Source organism: Medicago sativa, chromosome 5 (assembly GCF_051527215.1).
Source record: "Medicago sativa cultivar Bolivia chromosome 5, Bolivia_mono, whole genome shotgun sequence".
NCBI lineage: Eukaryota > Viridiplantae > Streptophyta > Magnoliopsida > Fabales > Fabaceae > Medicago > Medicago sativa.
Genome location: NC_140753.1, coordinates 36,699,472 through 36,722,582, shown reverse-complemented (window position 1 = coordinate 36,722,582; position 23,111 = coordinate 36,699,472). Strand labels below are relative to the sequence as shown.

The 23,111-nt window shown below is 33.5% G+C and overlaps 3 protein-coding genes across 3 annotated transcripts; 2 read left to right on the top strand and 1 right to left on the bottom strand.

Annotated features, from left to right (window-relative positions):
• Nucleotides 1-2,184: 2,184 nt before the first annotated feature.
• On the bottom strand, nt 2,185-6,509 carry LOC146922061 (codeine O-demethylase-like). Its single transcript, XM_085715190.1, has 5 exons — nt 6,464-6,509; nt 5,152-5,406; nt 3,421-3,668; nt 2,998-3,322; nt 2,185-2,711 (listed from the first exon to the last, which is right to left on the bottom strand). Exons 2-5 carry the CDS (start codon nt 5,398-5,400, stop codon nt 2,457-2,459), a joined length of 1,077 nt encoding a protein of 358 aa, XP_085571316.1. The 5' UTR covers nt 5,401-5,406; nt 6,464-6,509; the 3' UTR covers nt 2,185-2,456.
• A 9,711-nt stretch (nt 6,510-16,220) lies between these two features.
• LOC146922060 (uncharacterized) lies at nt 16,221-16,550 on the top strand. The gene has a single exon (XM_085711446.1). The coding sequence runs from the start codon at nt 16,221-16,223 to the stop codon at nt 16,548-16,550; it is 330 nt and encodes a 109-aa protein (XP_085567572.1).
• An 87-nt stretch (nt 16,551-16,637) lies between these two features.
• LOC146922059 (uncharacterized) lies at nt 16,638-21,671 on the top strand. Its single transcript, XM_085711444.1, has 5 exons — nt 16,638-16,891; nt 19,346-19,482; nt 19,707-20,325; nt 20,557-20,890; nt 21,264-21,671. The coding sequence occupies exons 1-5, from the start codon at nt 16,638-16,640 to the stop codon at nt 21,669-21,671; spliced, it is 1,752 nt and encodes a 583-aa protein (XP_085567570.1).
• Nucleotides 21,672-23,111: the final 1,440 nt, after the last annotated feature.

The window sequence follows — 23,111 nt, the reverse complement described above, 5'->3', positions numbered from 1 at the left end:
AACGGTTCAAGAATAAAAATCAACGAATTTTTATTCATGTCGCAAAAAGCAACGCGGGAATCACTATTGCCAATTCCCCGAATATTTAGAAGAAAAAAAAATCATTTAGAAGGCGAAGAGGACCCCGTGAACTGGTTTTGTAGGTAGCCTTATGCATTTTCTTTTTCTGAGACTTGGATATTACCTGCGTAAAAGGCGCATCATTCACAACAGCCTCTGCCAACCAAGTTTGCATAAACTCCATTTCTGTCTGAAAGCACCGGATCCACCGTGGCGTCATCAAGGGCCACAATACTACTAAATCTAGAGTTTTTTCTTTGATGGGAGATATAATGGATTCATGGTCCCCCCTAAGATCAGTTCGAACTATTTCATCATTGACATTAAAAAGTTGCAAACTGAATGTATTGTGAGATGTGACATGGCTACAGTGTGTTCCCAACATAGGTGTGATTTCTGCTGTAATGTCCTGTGCATTTCCTTCCTCACTATAAGCCTGAGGTACTGCACCGTGAACAATTAACGCGGTCTCAGTTGATTGTTGCTGCTGAACTGGTGTATAAGGACACCACTATATCATTGAGCTATGAATTAACCTATGAAATATCTCTATAATCTTTTATCACAACTATTTTAACAATTGTAGCATTATTTCTTTTCTTAGTAGTTGGAAGTGGTTCTTCAACATAATCAAGTTTTACCTTTCTCGCAAATAATCATATTTTTTCGTTCTTGACATATTTTAAGGCAACACACAAGGAAAGTATATATAATATAACTTATTGGTGTCTATTGCAATCGATATGACCCATGCGTCGCACGGGTCAAAAGTCTAGTTGTGTCTAACATTTAACTTGTGCGAACGAGAATTTCAAACACAACTTCAAAATCCCAACTGGAGAGGCAACAATTCAATACAAAGGTGGTACAAAAACAAAACAACCTTAAATAACCATTACCACGAACAATCATGTGAACCCACGCGTGGGCGTGAAACCAAACTGCAAAAGAATGCAGAGTTGGTATTCAGAGCATCTAAATAGGTGTATGAGTCATCAGTCAACACAAAAGCTATTCAAGTTCCAACAACTCTCTTCAAAGTGTCGGCAAGCCAGAAACACACTTTCAGGCCAAACCAACAAAGTAGAGCAAAGAGTAGCATAAGTCTTGAAACTCTACTCGTTGTCCAAATAGAAGGACAAATATATGACGAAAAGCCATCACAGTCCCTTGATCGTGCGTGAAGAAACCACAATGATAAAGTCCTTAAGCTACGTCAAACGACTACTACCCTAAACACAGACCAATTACGCACCTACCCCTTTCAATTAACAACAAGCAAATCAATTGTTGTTGAATCTATATCGTGGGGTGCATCCAACAAAACAACGCACCAATGAACATAACTAGAGTACGCAGATCTTACAAAAAAAAAACCAGATTTAAGATTTTAAACGAAATTAGAGAGTCAATCAAACCATCACCCATCTTCATCTTCTCGGTGCAAAAAGAAAACTAATCAGAAACGAAAGAGGAGACAAAAACAAAAGCAAACCGTCAGATACCCAGGAGAAAAAAAGACCTCCGGTGGCAAAGAGCCAAAAGCTTCTGCAACAACCCGAATTGGACAACGGTTTCGATCACCTGAACCAGACCGTGACGAGAAGCATTTAACCCAACCACAAAGCAAAATCCCACCGTATAGAACACCTGAAAGGACATCCACATCAGCAACGCATATGCCGGAAGATGTGACAATTAAACAAAACAGACGGGGATAGAGGTGGTGCGGACGACAAAGTCACTCATCACACCACCTGCTACAAAGGCTAAATGGATACCGGCGTGTTTGGATTTGGAAGGGAGGAATAGGAGATTAACGAACGGTGGAAGGTTTTAGAGAGTGTTAGAGAGGAATTTTAGAGAGAGATCATTCTGCATTGCTACTTGCTGCTATACGATTGTTCATAAAATTATATGATTAATCTAATCTAGTTTGAGAGTTAAAAAAATTTAGTGATCGAGACCATTACATGTTGACCAATTTTATTATTTCCAAAAAAAAATTTTGTGTCATGTATAATAATTTAATCGAAAATCTATTAAGAGATTTAATTAAAAAGTTAAACTACAGTTAAATCTAGACCAATTTAATCATTTCTGATCTTTAGAGCAATCTCACCGTAAGTCAAGAACAATTAATTGATATTCATCAAGACTCCAAGCCTGGAATCAAACTTATTTATAACGAAAGACAATAAAATATGAGCAAAGTGGTTGGGTTATGGAATTTTCTTTGGCATATAAATGTTTCCCCAAAGTAAAAAAGATTCTCTTGAGAAGTTGTTGGGATGTGCTATGCTGCTCTTATTATATTTTATCGTATCTAACAAGACTATATTTGCCATAATCTTTATTTAATTTTCCATCCCACCATGAAAGCCCAGTGCATTTTATTATCCCTTGTTTTCCATCCTCAAGACATCAATGTGTGATTTTCCTTCAAGCTTGCGTGAGAAATATGCTTTAAAGAAATCTTCCACTCCAACTTTATTGAACACTGCAGGGCTTTCAGGAGTAACAAGGCTTGGTGCTGGACCAAGAATTGCATTCAATCTAGCACTGTTAAATGTGGCAATGGAAATCCTCTCTTTTTCTGCGTTAATTGTTGCTCGATGTTCAATACTTCGATAAATACCGTTCGTCATTATCTGTCAAACAATTCAACATATTTGCTAAAATCAAAATATTTGCGTTTATCTGTCTTCTAATGATATATTTTTTTTTAATTGTTGTCAAGTTACTAAATCTAACCTGAAAAAGAGAATTTGTTAATCATTCTTTTTAGAGTTATATTCATTTAAGGTTTTACATTGTCAATCAATCATATAAGTCCGGTCATTAGAAACGTTTCACTTTTATCATAAACATTTCTAAAGTCGCACATATAATTGATTGTGATATGCATGAAAATTAAACTCGGTTTTAAATCAGTACCTCTAGCATGTCTCCAATGTTGATCACAAAAGCATTTGAGAGTGGCTTAATAGGAATCCACATTCCATCTTTTCTTACTTGCAGGCCTTCAATTTCATTGAGTTGGAGAAGAATGGTAAGAGCACCAACATCAGAATGAGGATTGAGTCCAATGACTTGTTCTGGTTGAGGACATGGAGGATAGTAATTCATCCTCATTGCTTGGCTTCCCTCTTCAAAGAAATCTAGCAACTCATTTGGTTGGATCTTTAATCCTTTTGCCATAAACTCAACCATCGTCACACACAATTTTTTCATCTCTATAGAATACATCTCTAGATTATCTCTGTAATGGGCAAAAAAAATTGTTTAAATTTCTTAAGAAATAAAAAACTCAAAGAGTGCTTGCATATAACACATATAGAAGGAAGGAAAAAAAAAAACCTGAATGGTTGGGGAATACTTGGAAACAAGTTTGGATTTCTTATATATGTTGGAAGAGTGACAATGTAGAATAAATCTGCCCATTCAAGTTTGTGTTCTTCTGATACAACAAACATCTGACCAAACCCCTCCATATCACCAGGTTTTTGCCCAAAAAATTTCTTCTCCTCCGCAGATAGATTGAAGAACTCTTGAACATGTTTTTTGAAATTTTCAACCAATGATAGATCGACTCCGTGATTGATCAGCTGGAAATAATATGATATATGGTTTAATTTACTTGACTACTACATTCCCAAATTGCAACATTATGTATGATATACGGTAAAACATTGTGGTTGGGTGTTGTATCATGTTTTTGGTTATTTCAGTGGCTAACTTTTTGGGATTACATGGATAAAGCTAGTGGTCTAAGAAGTCAAGTTATGATACCTAAAAATTAAGATAGACTTGTACAACCCCTCAAAAAATAAAAAGATGGACTCATACAAATATGGATAACTCAAACTCGACTTGTATATTAGAAAATGATAAAGTTTGATTCACTAATATTTGAAATTGCAATTGTGGTATTTTAACTTAATTTAAAGGTTAAATTGCATGTCTGATCTCTTATGTTTATTTTAAGTTTAAGTTGGTCATTTATGTTTTAAACATTTCAAGTTAATCTCTTATGTTTTAAAAGTTTTAAGTTAGTACAAAACATTACTCACATCGGAATAAGTTAGTATTTTCTGCCACTTGGCGGTTTAGAGGTTTGGTTTTTTTTTTTTTTTTTGACAAACAGTTTAGAGGTTTGGGTTGAGAATATGGATGTTGGAATTTAATTTATTTAAAAAATCAGTTTTAAATTATTTTTGTTTTATTGAACCCAATATTATGTGATGAAAGGGATTAACTTATTCAACCATGAGTGACATTTTGAATCAATTTTAAACTTTTAAAAGATAAAAGATCAATTAAGCTACTTTTAAAACTTAAGTGACCAACTTAAAACATAATATAATATAAATAATCAAACATGCAATTAAGCCTGATTTAAAGTTCTAAACTTATAATTCATATTTTTTCTTGTTAAGTTAGTCCTTTATCTTTAAAATTGTTTACGGACTTGATCCAAATTTTATTCTTTGGAAGAAAATTGGGTTGTCTGTCTATGTGTACTTTTCATAAAAAAAATTTGTTTTCTATTTTACTTAGTCAACGTTTGTATCAAATTTATACATCATCATTGAAAGATTTACAAATAATATTTAAGGAATATACCCTCACTAAACAATCATTATAATGTAATTTAGATTTTACCTTGATGAATTATTGAAGAAATAATTCTTTTTTAATGGTCAACTAAAACTTTTGACAACATATACAAAGATGAAAAAAATGAAATTTGGTCCAGTATTGTTAGTATTTAAAACCATAAAGAACTATCTTGACAAAAAAATAAAGAACATATTTAAAACTTTAAATTAATTTAAGGTACTACAAGTAGTTTTTCAAAATTATTATTATCTTTAATTAATGTGAAATAAATAAATATGACATTCAAAATAAAATACATGGGTTACTTTGTTTTCATTTAACTTTTTTTTCTTTGGAGTATTTTCATTTTACTTAGATTTTGATTTGGTTCATTTTATTTAGAGATTAGACATGTCAATTGTAATATACACACAGTTCTTTTAAACAAAGTGAAATTAAAATACAATAATGGAAGAGTGTGATTCAAACCTGGAAGAAACCCCATTCTTTGCATGCATGATCGAATTTTTGTAGTTCAGTTCCATCTTCTTCTGATAACAACTTATTCAAATCGATGATTGGTACTTGTTGTGAAGATATTGTGCTAGATACAACTAGAGGGTCTTGGTTTTGCTGAATATAACGTTCTGGAACTTTGGTGATGGGTTGCTTTACTAGCTCCTGAACAGAAGGCACCGTCAGAGAGGTTCCAAGATTCTTCACCATGTCTGAATCCATAGCTTGCTACAAAAGAAATCTTCGATGAATTATGATGTTGAATTAAATAGTACCGTATGAGGAAAAAAAATCGTTTGGCGTTCACAAAATTTGATTGTGAATGAAATTATTTTGTAAGTAGATTTTATTTAAAAATGAGTTGAACATAATTAAAGTGATTTATTGTTTGATATATTCAAATGATGTGGTGTTCTCTTTAACGGTAGATAAATATCTATGAAGGCCTAAATCGAACTTTAAAAAAATCATCGACAAAAAAGAGAGGTTTTTTAAGGTTAATAATAATATTTTGATTAAATATAACAATTGGCGTGACAATTTTGTTGTTGTACTTAAATGTTGTTCTTTATTAGCTTTTGAATAAATAAAAGAATGAAGAAAAAAAAAAATATAGTGCCTTAAAAGTTAAAACCCTTGCTTGGGTACGACTCTTCTCCCAACAATCTTTATTTATTTCTAATAAAATAGTCTAATGTGAGTTAATTTAAATAAGAGTATTATCATCGTAAGTTATCTCACGCATGAGTATTTTGTGTTGGGAATGAGCAAAAATTGTTGTAAGAAGAGCAGTTTTCCCCTTGCTTAGGCACTTTGGGCCTTAGCTCGACCCGTAAAAGATCGTCCTTATTACGATACCAATCCTATGGTACTGTACACAACCCCCGAACGTCAAGACCATTAAGGTAATCTAGATTAGAGATCAAACTTTTTGCTTTTGATAAAGTCGTCATCAAAACTCTGAATCATAAGATAAGAATAATCGAAAAAATGTTGCTGCAAAATCACAAGACTTGTAATATAATCCATAAAATAAGAATACACGGGACATGAGGGATAGAAATAAAAATAAAAGCTCTTGTAGCTCAGTTGGTTAGAGCACCCATTTTCATATCATGGTGAACGGGATAACTATGTAGACCAACATTTCAATTTCCAATCCTTTAATTTCTTTAATAGTATATTCATAAACCGCCACGAGCATCTATGAACAGCATTGTAAACAAATAAGAGGGTAATTAATTAGTTTGATAATTTATTGATATTATAAACAAAAGGTTCGTACCTGATTGCTGATAAAGCTTAGGACTTAAGATTTGCGCAGCTTCAATACATTGATGATTTAAGATAGAACTATATATATAAATTGGGGATTGAATTGTTCAAACGATTTGTATTTAATTTTATTTTTTATATAAATTCAAATGTTGAATATTGAACTATGAAAAGATAAGGAGATCTTTCTATCAGAGTAGAAGAAAACAAAATGTTTCATCAGCGATTTTCCATGTAGAAGTGTCACTCCACATCAAATAGAGTTAAATAAAACTGAGGATTGAATTGTTCAACAGATTAATGTTTTGTTTCATTTTTTATAAATTTTATTGTTGAATATTGAACTATCAACATGGAAAAATAAGAAGAGTATTGGTCAAAGTAGATGAAAAGAAAAAATTTCAAACTTTTTTTTTGTCAACTAGCCTAATGGTTGTGGCTTACATATTTAAACGAAGAGAAGTGGTGTGCGTCCGGGGTTCGAACTCCAATTTCCTGCATATATTATGCATTTATCCATATCAATTGAGCTAATTTCATTGGAACAAAAAAATTTCCAAACTTCATCTACGTAGAAACTTTCTAAAAGAATGTATATATATATATATATACATATATGGGGTTTGCTAGGATACACCCACTTGTTTTTATTAAGGTGTGTTTTAGCAAAGATATAACTAAAAAGTTGTTAAATACACCTTAAGGTGAATGTTGCTAAAACACACCTTCTAAAAAATAAGTGGGTGTATGTTAGCAACTCCTATAGGCATTTGCTAAGATACACCCACTAATTTTTTAGAAGGTGTGTTTTAGCAAGTTATAACTAACAAGTAGTTAAATACACCTTAAGGTGTAGCTTGCTAAAACACTCCCACGTAAAAACTAGTGGGTGTGTTCTAGCAAATCCATATATATATATATATATATATATATATATATATATATATATATATATATATATATATATATATATATATACACACACACACACACGTACAAGTTGAATTGTCACTCCATCACCGAATTAATTAACAGTAGTTTTTTTAGTAACGATAATTAACAGTGGTTTAAAGACAATAAATATGTTAGACATATTCAAGAAGATAAAAAAATTATATGTATGATATCCGAAAATAAAATTTATCACGGATTGGTATAGGATGAATATCTTAATAAATACACACAAATATAATAAAATATACCATATTATAAATACTCGTAAATTTATAGATGTACATACAGATAAAATTAACTGGATTTAGTAAAAATGTTAACACATATAGAATAAAATTAACTTTTTTTTTAAGTTTTCGGACTCGCATAAATCAATATTCGTTATTAAATTAATAAAATTATACAATTGTTGTGTTACATGAAATAATATATAACTGGATCTCCTAATTAATGATTTTTGTTTGATTAGTAATTTGTGAATACCTGGTTTGGAGTTATTGAACTTCTGAAACAATGTCGTTAATTATTAGTTTTGAATTATTATAGGGTGTGTTTGATACTCCCATTTTTTTTTCTTCTAAAAGTCCAAAATATAAAAAAAAAAATAAACATTTGCAAACAATTTTTAATATACAAAGTAAACTTTAATTTGAAACACGTAAGAATTTCTTAAGAAAAATACCTCTATACAATTTAAACTTAGCCAACAATTGCAATATCAACATAATGGGTACATCTGGATTTTCAGACATAAAGCCAATAACGTTGATTTGCATATTCTTCCGATAGTGTGCACGTGAGTTTCTCCCCTCCTCTGCATATAATTGGTTGGTTGGAAACCACTTTTGTATTATGTAAGTTCTTCCTTTGCGGTTAATACTCCAATAATATCTTATAAAAAATATGAAAGGTGAAGTTGATATCCAATGCAATAAAAAAAAACTATAACAAATAAACAAGCAATAGATATAAAAAAAAAAAATTGACTCCATAAAAAAAATAGTCTATAGTCATATCCTTAAAAAAAATAGTCTATAGTTATGGCAAGTTGGATTAAACTTACGGTTATTCTTAGAAACTGAGATATTGGTTATCTCATAACACATTTTCTCAACCAACATAAATTGATATTTTAACATTTTGTCACTCCACACAATGCATTGAAGTTTGCTCCCTTAGAATATTAGAAACAACAAAAGTCAACAAAAATTGTGAATAACTATACATACAAATGTTCTAAAAACAATAATAAAACAAAATAAATTAAAATTGTAAAGCTTAATTATCATATAAAATAATTTTAAATAATGTAAAATCATGTTAGTTTGTAAAAGTTAACAAAGAAAAAGAACTAATGCATACTTTTTTATCCATGAAAACCATATCGAATAAATCAATTAGGTCTCGATCTTTGAAGTTTGACATTCTCTATATTCAAACGATCCTAATCTTGAATCTGAATACTTTGTATTTATTATAGATGGTTATGATATCAATGAGGTCAAATTTTGTAGCCATAATTTTTAGAAAATAAAAATAAAAATCAGAGTGATGAAATTTATTGGTTAGTTAGGAATCAAAATTGAATGAAGGTATTGTAAGTATGTGTGTAAACATCATTAGAAATATTTAAGATGTTGTTTGAAAAGTTGTCTTCAAAAATTAAAATAACAAAAAGACAAAAACATATTATATTAAAAAGTAGCATTAGAATGTGGTTGATATATATAATATAAAAATCAAAATTTAAGTAAAAGAAATAACAAAAGAATAGGTGTTTGCCAAACCTAAAGAAGAAAAAAGGTTAGATCAAAAGATGGTTTGTGTTTCGGATTATGCTCAAAATATGTGATTAACAAAAATTCCTTTAATTTTATTTTTTTAATTAAAAACTCCTTTATTTATACTTAACATTTTTTATTAAAATATGTTGTTAAAAGATAATATAATAACTAACCGAAGTCTTTTTTTGGTTAAAGAAAAACTAATTGAATAATATGGTATTGAAAGATTACATTGTAACTAATTAAAGCTTCTTTTCCTATTGTACCCAAAAAAAAAAGTTTCTTTTTCCTAACAAAAATGAAATATTTAATGGATATGAATGAAGGTTGTCGTATGCAATTTGTTGAGATATTTATGTTACATAAAATATTAGGAATTCAATGAAAAAATTAAGTAAAATATTTAATAGATAAGATCAAAAGTTTGTTGAGATATTTATGTCAAATTAAATATTGGTTTTAAAAAATAGTAAAATAATAAAAATATTGCGAATAAACGTGGAAGTGACATGTGGCATAAAAAACCTTACTTTATATATATATTATTGATTGATATTGATTGATTGATTGATTGATTGATTGATTGATACTATTGATTGATTGATTGATTTGATGATTTATAGCTGAAGGGTATCGTATGTAATTTGTTGAGATATTTCTGTTATATAAAATATTAGAAATTCAATAAAAAAGTTAAGTAAAATATTTAATAGAAAAGTTTGTTGAGATATTTATGACAAATTAAATATTGGTTTTAATAAATAGTAAAATAATAAAAAAAATGCGAATAAACGTGGAAGTGACATGTGGCCTAAAAAACCTTACTTTATATATATATTATTGATGATATCATGTAAGTTTACTTAATTTCCTTAGATGATAAAATGTTTACTTAATTGTAGACTACATGATATTTTTACTCATTTGCAAGATTAGTTTCACATTTTACAATCACGTTCCATCATATATATTTTTTTTAACAAGCCAAAATGAGATATTAACTAAGAAATAGTTTTGCTCCCTAGCACAAGGAGTGTATAAGAAGCAAAATAAACTTACATCATATATTTATTATGAGTGGGGCCATTGACTCCAAGAGTAACTAACTCTTTAGAGTTACTCCAAATCTTGACCCTTGGTTTTAATAACAATTAAAGGCTGTGATTAATTAGTAACGATTCCTATTTTAAGATTTGTATACTCCTTCTTCCTTCACAAATTTTTTTTTTTTTAAATTCCTCATAATCTGTTTTTTGAAGAAATTCCTCATAATCTGTTACCACTCGTGAGACCTCATACCATCAAATTATCAATTTATACCTTTAATCAAAATAAAATACTAATCTATACCCAGAAACCTATCAAAGCCTTAATGTGAGATTAATCTTATCTGTAACACTTTTTAGGTTAAATAATCCATTGCAATTGAAAGCTTCTCTTGTAGTTGTCGATGATAGGATTCAATATTAACCTTCCATTGTAATAGCCTAGCGGGTTTATAGAATTTCTTGCTAAATGCCTGTAAGCCAATTATTTGATGGCATCTACCAAATTGTAATTGATTATTATATTATTATTATTTGAAGGTATAATGCATTTTCTGCTAAAATTAATTTGTTGGAGATTGTTAAGGTGCAACGTTACTGCATTAGTGGTTGTTTAGGGAGAAGCATACAATTATTACGGTAGGGATTATTACTAATTAATCATAGCCTTTAATTGTTATAAAAACCATGGATCAAAATTTGGAGTAACTCTAAAGAGTTACTCTTGGAGTCAATGGATCCCTTCTCATTTATTATACTTAAAAGGCTTAATTGCACTTTTGGCCCCCTATCTTTCCAAAACTTGCCGTTACAGCCCCCTAACTAATTTAAATACAAAACAGCCTCCTAAGTATTGAATCTTTGGCAGTTTTGGCCCCCAACGCTGACGTGGCACCTTAAATGAGGTGACGCGTGTCATTTTTTTTATTTTTTTTGGCCTTCGGGGGCCAAAACTGCCAAAGATTCAATACTTAGGGGGCTGTTTTGTATTTAAATTAGTTAGGGGTTGTAACCGCAAGTTTTGAAAAGATAGGGGGCCAAAAGTGCAATTAAGCCTACTTAAAATTGATAATTTAATATATTTTAAATGATGCGGGATGCAAGTTGATGACGTGGAGTGACCAACACTCATTTAATACAAGAAAATCATTTAAAATTCAAAAAAAAAAAAAAATTAAGTACAAAAATCTACTGGAATGATAAAAACAGAATTATTTTAAAACGGGAGACGAATAGGTTTGTAGATGAGTAAAAATAAAAAAAATTAAAATGTTAATTATTAAATTATTTGATATGTTAGAGCACGAGTTTGAGTATAAAATCTAGGCATAAATGTGTGATTAGTCCATGCTCTTTTACCATATTTTGATATTGATCCTTGCACTTTTTTTTTGTTTGTTGTAAGTCTATGCAGTTTTTGAATGAAATGAATATATTTAGTGCTTTGAGAGATTATTTCTCGACTATCATGGCTGCTAGGGTTTCCCCTATCATGAGCGCTGATCACCAAATTTGAATCCCATCGACCAGCTTCTGTCCAATTCGGTTGATTGCTTTCGGTGGCTGGTTTGGCTTTATTTCTATTTATTTTTATTCAATCTTACTTTACGTGATTGATTCTTTGCAACATAATCATTGGTTTGCTAATTCATGCTATTGCTAATTCACGTTGGATAATTGGTAATTAGCCATAAAGGATTTTGCAAAAGGGATTTTGCGGTCTGAAAGCATTTTGCAAGCCTGTTTCTGATTTCTTCATTCCGTGAATTTACCGCAGCTTGGCCATGGCCTTTGATTGGCAGGCCGAGCTGGCCGCACCACTGGAGAAGATTGTTGTGAATCATGCTTCATCCACAACAACGGTTCTTCCCCCTCCCAAACCGGTGAGTAGGATTCCTTCGCCGGTCTCATTTGCACAGGCACTGACAAGCACGAATAAGGCGGTATCGAATGACAATTTGCCCGTACCTTATATTCGGGGTGAAACATTTGGTATTAAGATCATGCAAGACTTTTATGAATGTGGAAGGAATTTTTGCAAGACTAATTTGAGGGAACGACTTGTTTTGAACAAGGGAGACAAATCTTATACTACAAAGGACATTGAGTCAAAATTACAGAAGCTTTGGAAGATCGGAGGGGCATGGCGTATGCTCTCTCTAGGAAGGGGATTATATTCTATGAATTCTTTTTCTCTAATGAAACTGATATGCACACGGTTTGGGCTGCGGGAACAATGAACTTGAAACCGGGTCTTCTTAGGCTCTTTGAGTGGTCGAAGGACTTTAACATGCACACTCACCGCAACACACATGGACAAGTGTGGATTCGTCTTCTTGAACTACCTCAAGAGTATTGGATGGAGCGGACGCTTCGTGAGATTGCAAGTGCGGTGGGCACTCCTCTCTTAATCGACAATGCAACGACCAAACGTTTGTTTGGTCACTAAGCTTGCATTTTGGTGGACATGGATTTATCTCGCAAGCTCTTTCACGAAATATTTGTTGAGAGGGAAGGGTTTGCTTTTACGTTGGAAGTAGCATATGAATGGTTACCGGATTTTTGCACTCATTGTCAAGCCATAGGGCACGATGTGACTGATTGTCAAAGGTTGTACCCTCGTAAGGAAACAAACGCAACTAAGGAGAAGATTGCACAAGGGAAGAAACTAGTCCCCGTTACGAAGGCAAATTGGGTCCCAATCCAAGACAACCCGTCAAGTATTGGTTCATCTGCTGCCTTTGGAACAAATAGTCATGATGATGTAGCGGAGGAAATTCCTCAAAAGACTTTGGAGGTTACTGTTCCTGTTCAGATCATTGACAACCCGACATTCGAAAAAGAAACAAAAACAGAAACATTGCACAAGGAAGCAGGAAAAGCAACATTGGACCAGACAGAAACCGCAACATGTGACAGAGAAGAGGAAATCGCCACTATGGACATACAATTAGAAACCACAACATTGGAGTAGGAAATAGATACAAGTCAGCACGAAGATACAAGTATTCCTCTCCAAATTACCCTTGAAGCCACAGAAGGGGCAGCATTACAAGGTACAACAGAAGTTACTAAAATACGTACAGACCGGCTGCCTAGCACTTCAATACATGTGTTGGAAGAGATAACTGCTGATGAGAATATAGGCATGGCTGATGGTGGAAATGATTTCGAGCAAGTTACATCTAAAATTAGCCTACAAACCCAACACGCAGCAAACACTAGTACTGATGATGCAGAGGTAAATATATCGTCTCAAGTCCCATCTGTTCAGCATGAAGCACACATCAGTAAAAACATACATAATGGTTTGGATTTATGGGCCAGAATTCGCGAATACGACCAACGAATGGCTGATGAAGGCTTCACGCAAGTTCTCTCAAAGGTGCAGAAGCAAGCTCGTAAAAACAAGTCATTGGCAAGCTGCATTATCAGACCCGTGCAAAGGGAGGTCCTCCGCCATCTTCCCAATGATTATTTTGGAATGTCCGAGGAAGCCAAAAAGTGAAGATGGATATGCCAATGTTGAGGAAGTACTCTCGGGATCAAAGAAAGAAGTGTTATCAAAGAAAATGATTGACTTCAACTATGGTTCTATTTGGATAGACACGCTTTCAGCTGAGTTGCTTATGGATTTCTATCGAGACATAATTGGTCTACCTATCAAGACATAATTGGCCTACAAATTATAGAGTTCATTAATCTTTTATTTCTTTTGTTCTGTTTCTATTCTTTTTTTGAGGGTTTTGGCCTAGTCCCCCCTCTTTCTTTGTACATACTTTTTCCCTTTTTTTTATTGAATTTAGAGTTTGGCAGGCATAGGACGGAGGCTTCCCGGGGTGCCAACCCAGTTGGGATGTCGGTGTTGTCTCCGGATGTCTGACTTTCTCCCTGCTTAGCAAAAAAAATGCAGTTTGTAAAAAATTTGTTGTTGGTCCATATGTTACTCTATGGTTAAAAGAAAATCAAAACTAAAGAGGTGCCACGTGGCCCAATAATGTCACGCCACATGGCACACTAAAAAACAAACTTATTAAAGTATTATAGATTCCTTGTTTTTAAATAGCAAAAGACGCCGTTTACGCACGAGTCAGTTAGCATTGCAATAATTATATAAAAAAGACTTGAATGTGTTATTAATCCCTGCTGTTACACCATTTTTTGGATTTAGTCTCTGCGCTTTTTTTTGTTTGGTTTTAGTCTTTGTGAAGACTACACTATTTAGTTTATTTATTTTTGATGATGTTTCGTAGCTTAGTAGCTTAGTTTATTGTTTTGATGTTTATCTTATAACTAGCATGTTAAAGCACCCTGGAATCTATGTGCATTAGTCTTGTTGTTTTGTGTCTTTTGAAAAAGTTTCAAAGTTCGGTGTTTATCATGTTGAATCGACTCAAATACAGTCTGAATCGATTCACTAAAGTCTCTGACTTCAGGTGAATCGATTCACATCTTCATTGAATCGATTCATGAATGAATCATTTCTTTTCTGTTTGAATCGTCTTACAAAACTCTCTGACTTGCACTTGAATCGTTTCATAAGATATTTGAGTCATATCAATCTTCATCTTGGGTTCACTTGAATCGATTCAAACATGTATTGAATTGTTTCATCCTTCATGCTTCTCAGGTTTGTTTTTTGTTGTCTAAATCGATTCAAGCATTTAGTGAATTGATTCACTATGTTATTTTTGTGTGAAAACTGAGTGTTTTCACCCTTTACTATATACACACACCTTTCCCATAACTCCAAATCATTGAATCATTTGAATCTATTCTCTCTAGGTCTCAAAAGCTCATTATTCATACATTCTTCAAGATTAAACACTTCTTCTTAGAATCAGTTTTTTCTTTGAGTGCATAGATTCTCTAGGGTGCTAGTAGGGATTGTAAGTTGGTTATCTCAAGAAGATTGATTGGGCTTAATCAAAGCTTTAAAGGAAGTGAATAATCTCATTCCACATCCAAAGGACTTGGGGGTCTTTCTAACCGTTCTTGAAGTTGAAGGGGATTCGTTTATTGGACGTAGCATTGAAGACTCGAGTGAAGAGTTCGAAGGAGTGCACGAGTATTCAAGGATCCGAAGATTCAAGAAGCACCAAATTCAAGGGTTACTAGGAGTTTGGGGGAGTGTTTGCATAAGGGTTGAAGAATTAGGGTTAATTTCAAGGAACTCTTGTAAACACATTGTAATCAACATTTGTTACTTAGTGGATAACCTTGGTGAAGGCGTACTTCATCAAGAAGAGTAGACGTAGCTCTAGCGAGGACGAGAAAGAGCGAACTACTATAAAAATATCGGTGTTATCTCTCTTTCCCTATCCTCTTTAATTTTAGCTATTGCATGTGATTAATTGAATAATTGTTAGGATAATTTGCTAGTGTTTATCTAAGTAGTTTTCATTGAAAATTGTCTAATTCATTGAATTAGATTTAAACACTTTTCTTAGATCAATTGATTGCAACATCTATTCAATTATTCAATTTCACATGTATTGTGTTTTAATTTGATAGCTTAGTAATTTTGTTCATATAGGTTTGATTTGAAATTGTATATTGTTTTGTACTTTGTTCAAGGAATATTAACATTTGATTGTATAATAAGATTTGAATCGTGAATCTCTCAATTCTAAGATTAAATCTTAATTCCCATATTATTGTCTTTTTGATTCATTGATTGTGATTGTTTGAGCACGAATCCAATAGTCAATTTCGTTAAAACTTGTTTTTATCAAAACTCCAGAAAATCTTTTAAAAAGCTATTCACCCCCCCCCCCCCCCTCTAGCTTGGTGACTATCTAGCCATATAGACCAACAAGTGGTATCATAGAGTTTGGTCTCTTCTTACGGCTAACTACCGGAATAGTTGATCCATATGGCTAGTAAGGAGCCCAAGGGGGCGTACAATAGGGCACCTATTTTCGATGGAGAAAATTAAGACTATTGGAAGCAATGCATGAGCATTCACATCCAATCGGTGGATATGGATGTGTGGGACGCCGTGCCCAACGGGCTGTTTCAACCGCAAGTTGTTGCCAACGGTGTAGCACAAAATAAGCTTAAAGCCAATTGGATCGATGATGACAAAAAGAAGGTCCAGTACAATTTGAAGGCACAGAATATCCTCATCTCCTCTCTTGGGGTTAATGAGTATCATTTTGTATCTCATTGTAAGACCTCCAAAGATATGGGGGATGCATTGGAAACCCTTCATGAAGGAACCGATGAAGTTAAACAATCAAATATTAATACCCTTGTGCAACAATATGAGCTTTTTTATATGGAAGATGGTGAAACCATCTCTTCCATGTAAATGAGATTCACTCATATTGTAAACAAGTTACAAAATCTTGGTAAAACAATTTCAAACCAAGATTGCACTAATAAAATTTTGAGATGTATGACAAAGGAATGGCAACCCAAGGTTACCACTATCAAGGAATCACAAAATCTCAATGCTCTTAGTATGATCACATTCTTTGGAAAACTAAAGGAAAATGAGTATGAAATCAATCGCTTCAAGTCAAGTGAAGATGAGAGCAAGTTGAAAGAAAAGAAACTGGTTGTGTTCAAAGCCTCTTCTTCCAAGGCAAGTTCATCTAACAATGGTGAAGTTGACTCCGGAGGAGAATCACCAAATGAAGAAGAAATATGGTACTCTTTGTGAAACGCTTTAATCGTTATATCAAAAAGCATGGACTAAGACGAAGCGACAAAGTTCCTAAAAGACCACAAATAAAAGGAGAGAATAGCAAATAGGAAAATGGCCTAAGTTGTTTTGGTTGTGGCAAAGTTGTTCATCTAAAAAGTGAATGCCCCGAGCTGATCAAGTCTAAAGGAAGAGCAAGGTCATCCGATAAGTCAAAAGGAAGGAGCGCTTACATAGCATGGGAAGACGATGAAGCATCATCCACAAAAATCGACTCCGAAAATGATGAAATTTCTCAACTATGCTTCATGGGACAAAGAAAGAAATCAATTGAGGTTAGTGTTGGAGTAAGCCCTAATAGCCAATCTATGTTGATTGGGTTTGGCTTTGTATCATGATATTGATATAAGTATATATTGTGAATATATAATAATAAGACATTTCTTTATTGATTTTGTTCTGTTTCAAAATAATAAAGTCCCTAGAATAGTTAGTCCGTTTAATGGAACATTAAGTATAACTTAATTGTGAGACCCCGTTAAACATAAGGAAACTATTCTTAAAGTATCCGTAGTCAAGCTTTATTGAGAAGTGGGATATCATTAAAGCATAGAGACTATTATGTGGGTAGAATGATCATCACATCTCACAGATCTTGGATAAAAGAGTTATCAAGTCTTCACATAGATATAAATATTAGGAGTAATATTTATATTGGATTGACCCGCTATGAGAATACTACATAGTAAAAGTTATGAAAAGTGTCATAAGATATTCTCATAGTGATAGTGGTGTATTCCACCCTATGTACCCTAGATGTTGGAGTCTACTGCTTTGTCACCATTCAAACGTTGTCCGTAACAGGATGACTATAAAGTTGGTTGATGGGTACTCCATGAATCATGCTGAGGGACATGAGTGACCTAGATGGAATTTGCCCCTCCTACATAACAGGAGAAATGTCTACGGGCCCAATATTGAACTAGACAAGGATGACATGGTTTATGCCTTGTGTTCAATATAGACATGAGGGCAAAAGGGTAATTATACACATGATCATTATCACAGAAATGTTTTGTCAGATCACATGACATTCTCGTCACTTGGGTAGCAGTGATGTGTTGCTAGATACCGCTCACTGTTTATGATATTAAATATGTGATTTAATATTATTGCCAACGTTATGAGAACCTATAGGGTCACACACAAAGGACAGATAGATGAGAGAAATAAATAAGTAAGACTTATTTATAAAATAAATAAGTAAGACTTATTTATAAAATAATAAGTAAGACTTATTAGTAATTAAATAATTAAATATGATTTACTATTTAATTTACGAAAAATAGAGAAACGCAGTCCACCGTAAGGTACGGTGTGTTTAAATGAAATATGGTGCACCGTAAGGTATGGTGTACTTAAGTGCTTGTCTTGCTGACCACACAAGTGATTCTATAAATAGAACCCTTGTGTTGAAGCATTACTAACTTTTTGTGAGTGCTTAACCTAATTCACAAAAGTTGTGAAACCCTAGCCGCCGCTCTCTAAACCTTGTTCTCTCTGAATCTCCGTTCGAATTGGCTAGCACCGGTCATCGGAGAAGTTCTGTTCGTGTGGACTGAGTAGAGGCATCGCTGCTTTGCTTTGCTCGTGATCAGAAATATTTCTTCTACAAAGGTTCTGCGCTTCAAGAGGTAAACACATGAATCCTTAAAGTGTTTAAGCATGTGTTCTGTTTGATTTGTGATTAATGATTTAATCAAGATCCGTTTCAATGGGATTTGTTCCGCTAAGAGGATTATAAAATTTTGAAAAACCTCTCTTAAAATCCCTTCAGTTAGTGATCAAAAATCCAAACTTAATCCATCCTATGATGAGTTGCAAAATGTTCTTGTAGAAATGCATGGAGATGCCATGAATGCTTTTAAAACTATTGGAACCCAAAAGAGAACTATTCTCAAAATGGAAGCCGAAATTATACAAATGAGAAATTTTTTTGAAAACTTCAAAAATGAACATGCATCTCTAAAGAAAGAAATATTTACAACTCCATCTAAAGAGTCACCTACTATTGATGATCCTAAGACACCAAACGAGGACATCAATGTTTGCTTAGCTTGTCCTATACTACAATTGGAGATTGTCTCTATAAAAAGTAAGATAGAACAAGTTACTAACGTCTCGATGAATTTTTCCAATCGATTTGCAAAAACTTCAAGCTTTAAAAAACCCTCTAAAAGAAGATTTAAAAAGGACAATCGAAAATGCAAAATTCATGAGCACAAAGTAAGGTGCAACTATTGTAGAGAAATTGGGCATACCACACCAAAATGCCATGTTATGAAAATTCTAGTTCCAAAAGGCATTATGAAGTGGGTACCCAAATTGTCTACTTTTGCCACTAATCCCAAGGACCCAACTTGTGTTGGGGACCTAAATCTTACCTAAATATCTTGTAGGCATGCCTTGCAACCTTGCAAAAGAAAGTGGTATTTGGATAGCGGTTGCTCAAGGCATATGACGGGGGACACATCAATGTTTATTGACTTGACAAGGAAAGAAAAAGGGTTTGTCTCCTATGGTGATAACAACCAAGGTAAGATCTTAAGTAAGGGTGTTATGAGAAATCCCTCCACAACCACCAAAAAATACGTTATGTTAGTCGAGGGGCTTAAACATAACCTCCTTAGCATAAGTCAGTTTTGCGACAATGGTTCACAATCACTTTTAATATCCAATGTTGCATAATTGAACACAATGACAACAAGGATGTTATGTTTAAGGGATTGCGTGTTAATAATGTATATGTTCTTGATTTAGATGATGTATCTTCAAGTGGTGCTAAGTGTCTCATAGCCAAAAATGAGGATTCTTGGTTATGGTATAGACGCCTTAGTCATGCCCACTTTGATTTGATAAACAAAATTGTGTCCAAAGATCTAGTTGTCGGATTACCTAAAATAAAATTTGAAAAGGACAGATTATGTGATGCTTGTTTAAAGGGGAAGCAAATTAGAGTGTCTTTTAAACCCAAAAAGGTTGTTTCTACTTCAAAATCTCCTGAGCTTTTCCACCTTGATCTTTTTGGCCCTTCAAGGACAAGAAGTCTTGGTGGCAACTATTACGGGTTTGTTATCGTTGATGACTTCTCAAGATTTACTTGGACATTATTTTTGTCTAGCAAGGATGATACCTCTGATGCCTTCATTAAATTTTCCAATGTAATTCAAAATCAACTTTCTTCAAAAATTATCTCTCTTAGAAGTGATCATGGCGGTGAATTTATTAATCATCGCTTTGAAAACTATTGTGACAAATTTGGCATTTCACATAATTTCTCATGTCCTAGAACTCCTCAACAAAATGGTGTGGTTGAAAGGAAAAATATAGTTTTGGAGGAATTAGCTAGGACCATGATAAATGAAATGAAACTCCCTAAGTATTTTTGGGAGGATGCTATCAACATCGCATGCCATGTCTTAAATAGGGTCATCATTAGACCGATCCTAGATAAGACACCCTATGAACTATTTAAGGGACGAAAGCCAAACTTGTCACACTTAAGAGTTTTTGGTTGTCAATGTTTTGTTTTAAACAATGAAAAAGACAAACTTGGCAAGTTTGATGCAAAGGCGGATGACGGTATTTTCTTATGATACTCATCTAATAGCAAGGCATATAGAGTTTTTAATAAACGGACTCTCACGGTTGAAGAGTCCATTCATGTTGCTTTTGATGAGACACCTCCCAAAGAGGCTGGGAAAGGTACTTTTGGCTTTGATATTGCAGGAATAGATACCGAGGAGATTGTCAAGGATGGTGTCCAACAAGAAGCTCCTCCAAAAAATGAGGACAACAAGGACAAGGAATTTGAGGGAGATTTACAAGAGGACGAAATACAAGAAACCTCACCATTGTATCCTCATGATTGGATCACCACGAGAGATCATCCCTTGAATAATGTTCTTGGTGATATTCGTAAGGGTGTAAGTACAAGGTCTCAAGTAAGTAACTTTTGTGGTTTTACCGCTTTTGTCTCTCAAATTGAACCTAAAACCATTAAGGAATCAATAGTTGACGAATCTTGGATACTTCCTATGCAAGATGAGCTAAATCAATTTAAAAGAAATGTGGTTTGGGACCTTGTCCCTTGCCCAAAAGGAAAGTCAATTATTGGGACCAAATTTTTAGAAACAAGTTGGACGAAAATGGGATTATCACAAGAAACAAAGCAAGATTAGTTGCTAAGGTGTATAACCAAGAGGAAGGGATTGACTATGAGGAAACTTATGCTCCCGTAGCCCAACTCGAAGCTATATGACTTCTTTTAGCATTCGCATCTTGTCTTGTTTTCAAATTATTTCAAATGGATGTTAGGTCTACATTTCCCAACCACCCGGGTTTGAGGATATTAACTATCCGGATCATGTTTATAAATTGAAAAGAGCTCTATACGAACTCAAACAAGCTCCTAGAGCTTGGTATGAACGTTTGAGCAAGTTTTTGTTAGAAAAAGGGTTCTCCCGTGGAAACGTAGATAACACCTTGTTTAGTAAACATAAAGGTAAAGATATTCCACTAGTTCAAGTCTATGTCAATGATATCAGTTTTGGTTCTACTAATGACACTATGTGTCAAGAGTTCTCTAAGTTGATGCAGGGTGAATTTGAGATGTCTGTTACGGGAGAGCTCACCTTTTCCCTTGGTCTTCAAATAAAGAAAACTTGTGACAACATCTTCTTAAGTCAATCAAAATATGCACTAGAACTTCTAAAAAAAGTTTGATATGCAAGATTGCAAATCAATTTCAAGTCCTATGGCATCCATGTTATCCATTGATAAAGATGAATCTGACATTGAGGTTGATGGTAAGAGATACCGAGGTATGATCAGATCTTTGCTTTATTTCACCGCAAGTAGGCCCGATATCATGTTTAGTGTTTGTATGTGTGCTAGATATCAAGCCTTCTTGTCTAGTTGGTTTTTTGGACTCCGACTTTGTTGGTTGCAAATCGGATTGAAAGAGCACTAGTGGTACATGTCATTTGTTTGGAAATTGTTTGATCTCGTGGCATAGCAAAAAGCCACATAGCGTTGCTCTTTCTACCGCTGAGGCTGAATATGTGGCAGCCCGGAGTTGTTGCTCTCAAATTTTATGGATCAAACAACAACTCCTAGACTATGATTTAAAACTAGGTTGTGTTCCAATCAAATGTGATAACACTGGTGCCATAAATTTCTCGATAAACCCAGTTTTGCATTCAAAGACTAAGCATATTGAGATTCGGCATCACTTTCTTAGGGATCATGTTGAAAAGAAGGAGGTAACTTTTGAATATGTTGACACCAAAGATCAGCTTGCTTATATTTTTACAAAACCACTACCATCCGAGCCTTTTCTCAAGATTCGTAGGGAACTAGGTATCTTGGATACCTCTTGCCTTAAATAAGTAAAAGGTTCTTTGTAATTTATCCTTCACATGTGCATATTTTCTTCTTTGTGCTTTCATTTTGCATGTTTCACTAGTGTTCAATTGTGATTGTCACTTGTGTTGTTCCTTTTGTTTTGTTGTTCCGCTTGTGTTGAAATTTGATGAGTAAATCCGCAAGTGCACGGTTTACCGATGTAGTAATAAAAAGATATCGTTCCGACTGGGAGTTATGAATTCAATTAACTTTTAACAATGATTAGAATGAAGTTTTAAAAGGTAGAAAGTTATATTTTTGTTTAATTAAAAGAAAATAAAAATAATAAAAGAAAAGAGTCTTGGGATTATTGGTTCATCGTAACGACGAATCCTTCACAAACAACCCTTAAACTTATAACCTTACGTTAGTCCTAATTTCTAAAGATAAGTTTCTCTTTAGCGTATCAAAGCTTCTCTCGAAGTCAGTGAGTGTATTCCTCCAACAACCACACCTATTCCCATGGGTGATTGCCTTTGGAACCCTTGAAGATCGAAACTTTATATGTCTCAAGGTTTGCTAGACTATTCTCATGTTTCGCAATCCTTGTCTAAATTCACTTGTTCGAATATCAAAGCTCCGCTTTCGCTTTATGAATTGATATTTGAGATGATGAATTAACAATTATCAAACCCTCCGCGTTCACTTCCACAGTTTGATAATGGTTAATTCATGTTAAAGCGGTGAATTTAGATTAGAAATTAGGGTTACATAAAATTAAGGTTTAAGGCTTGGTTTGATTCGGATTACATCATTAGA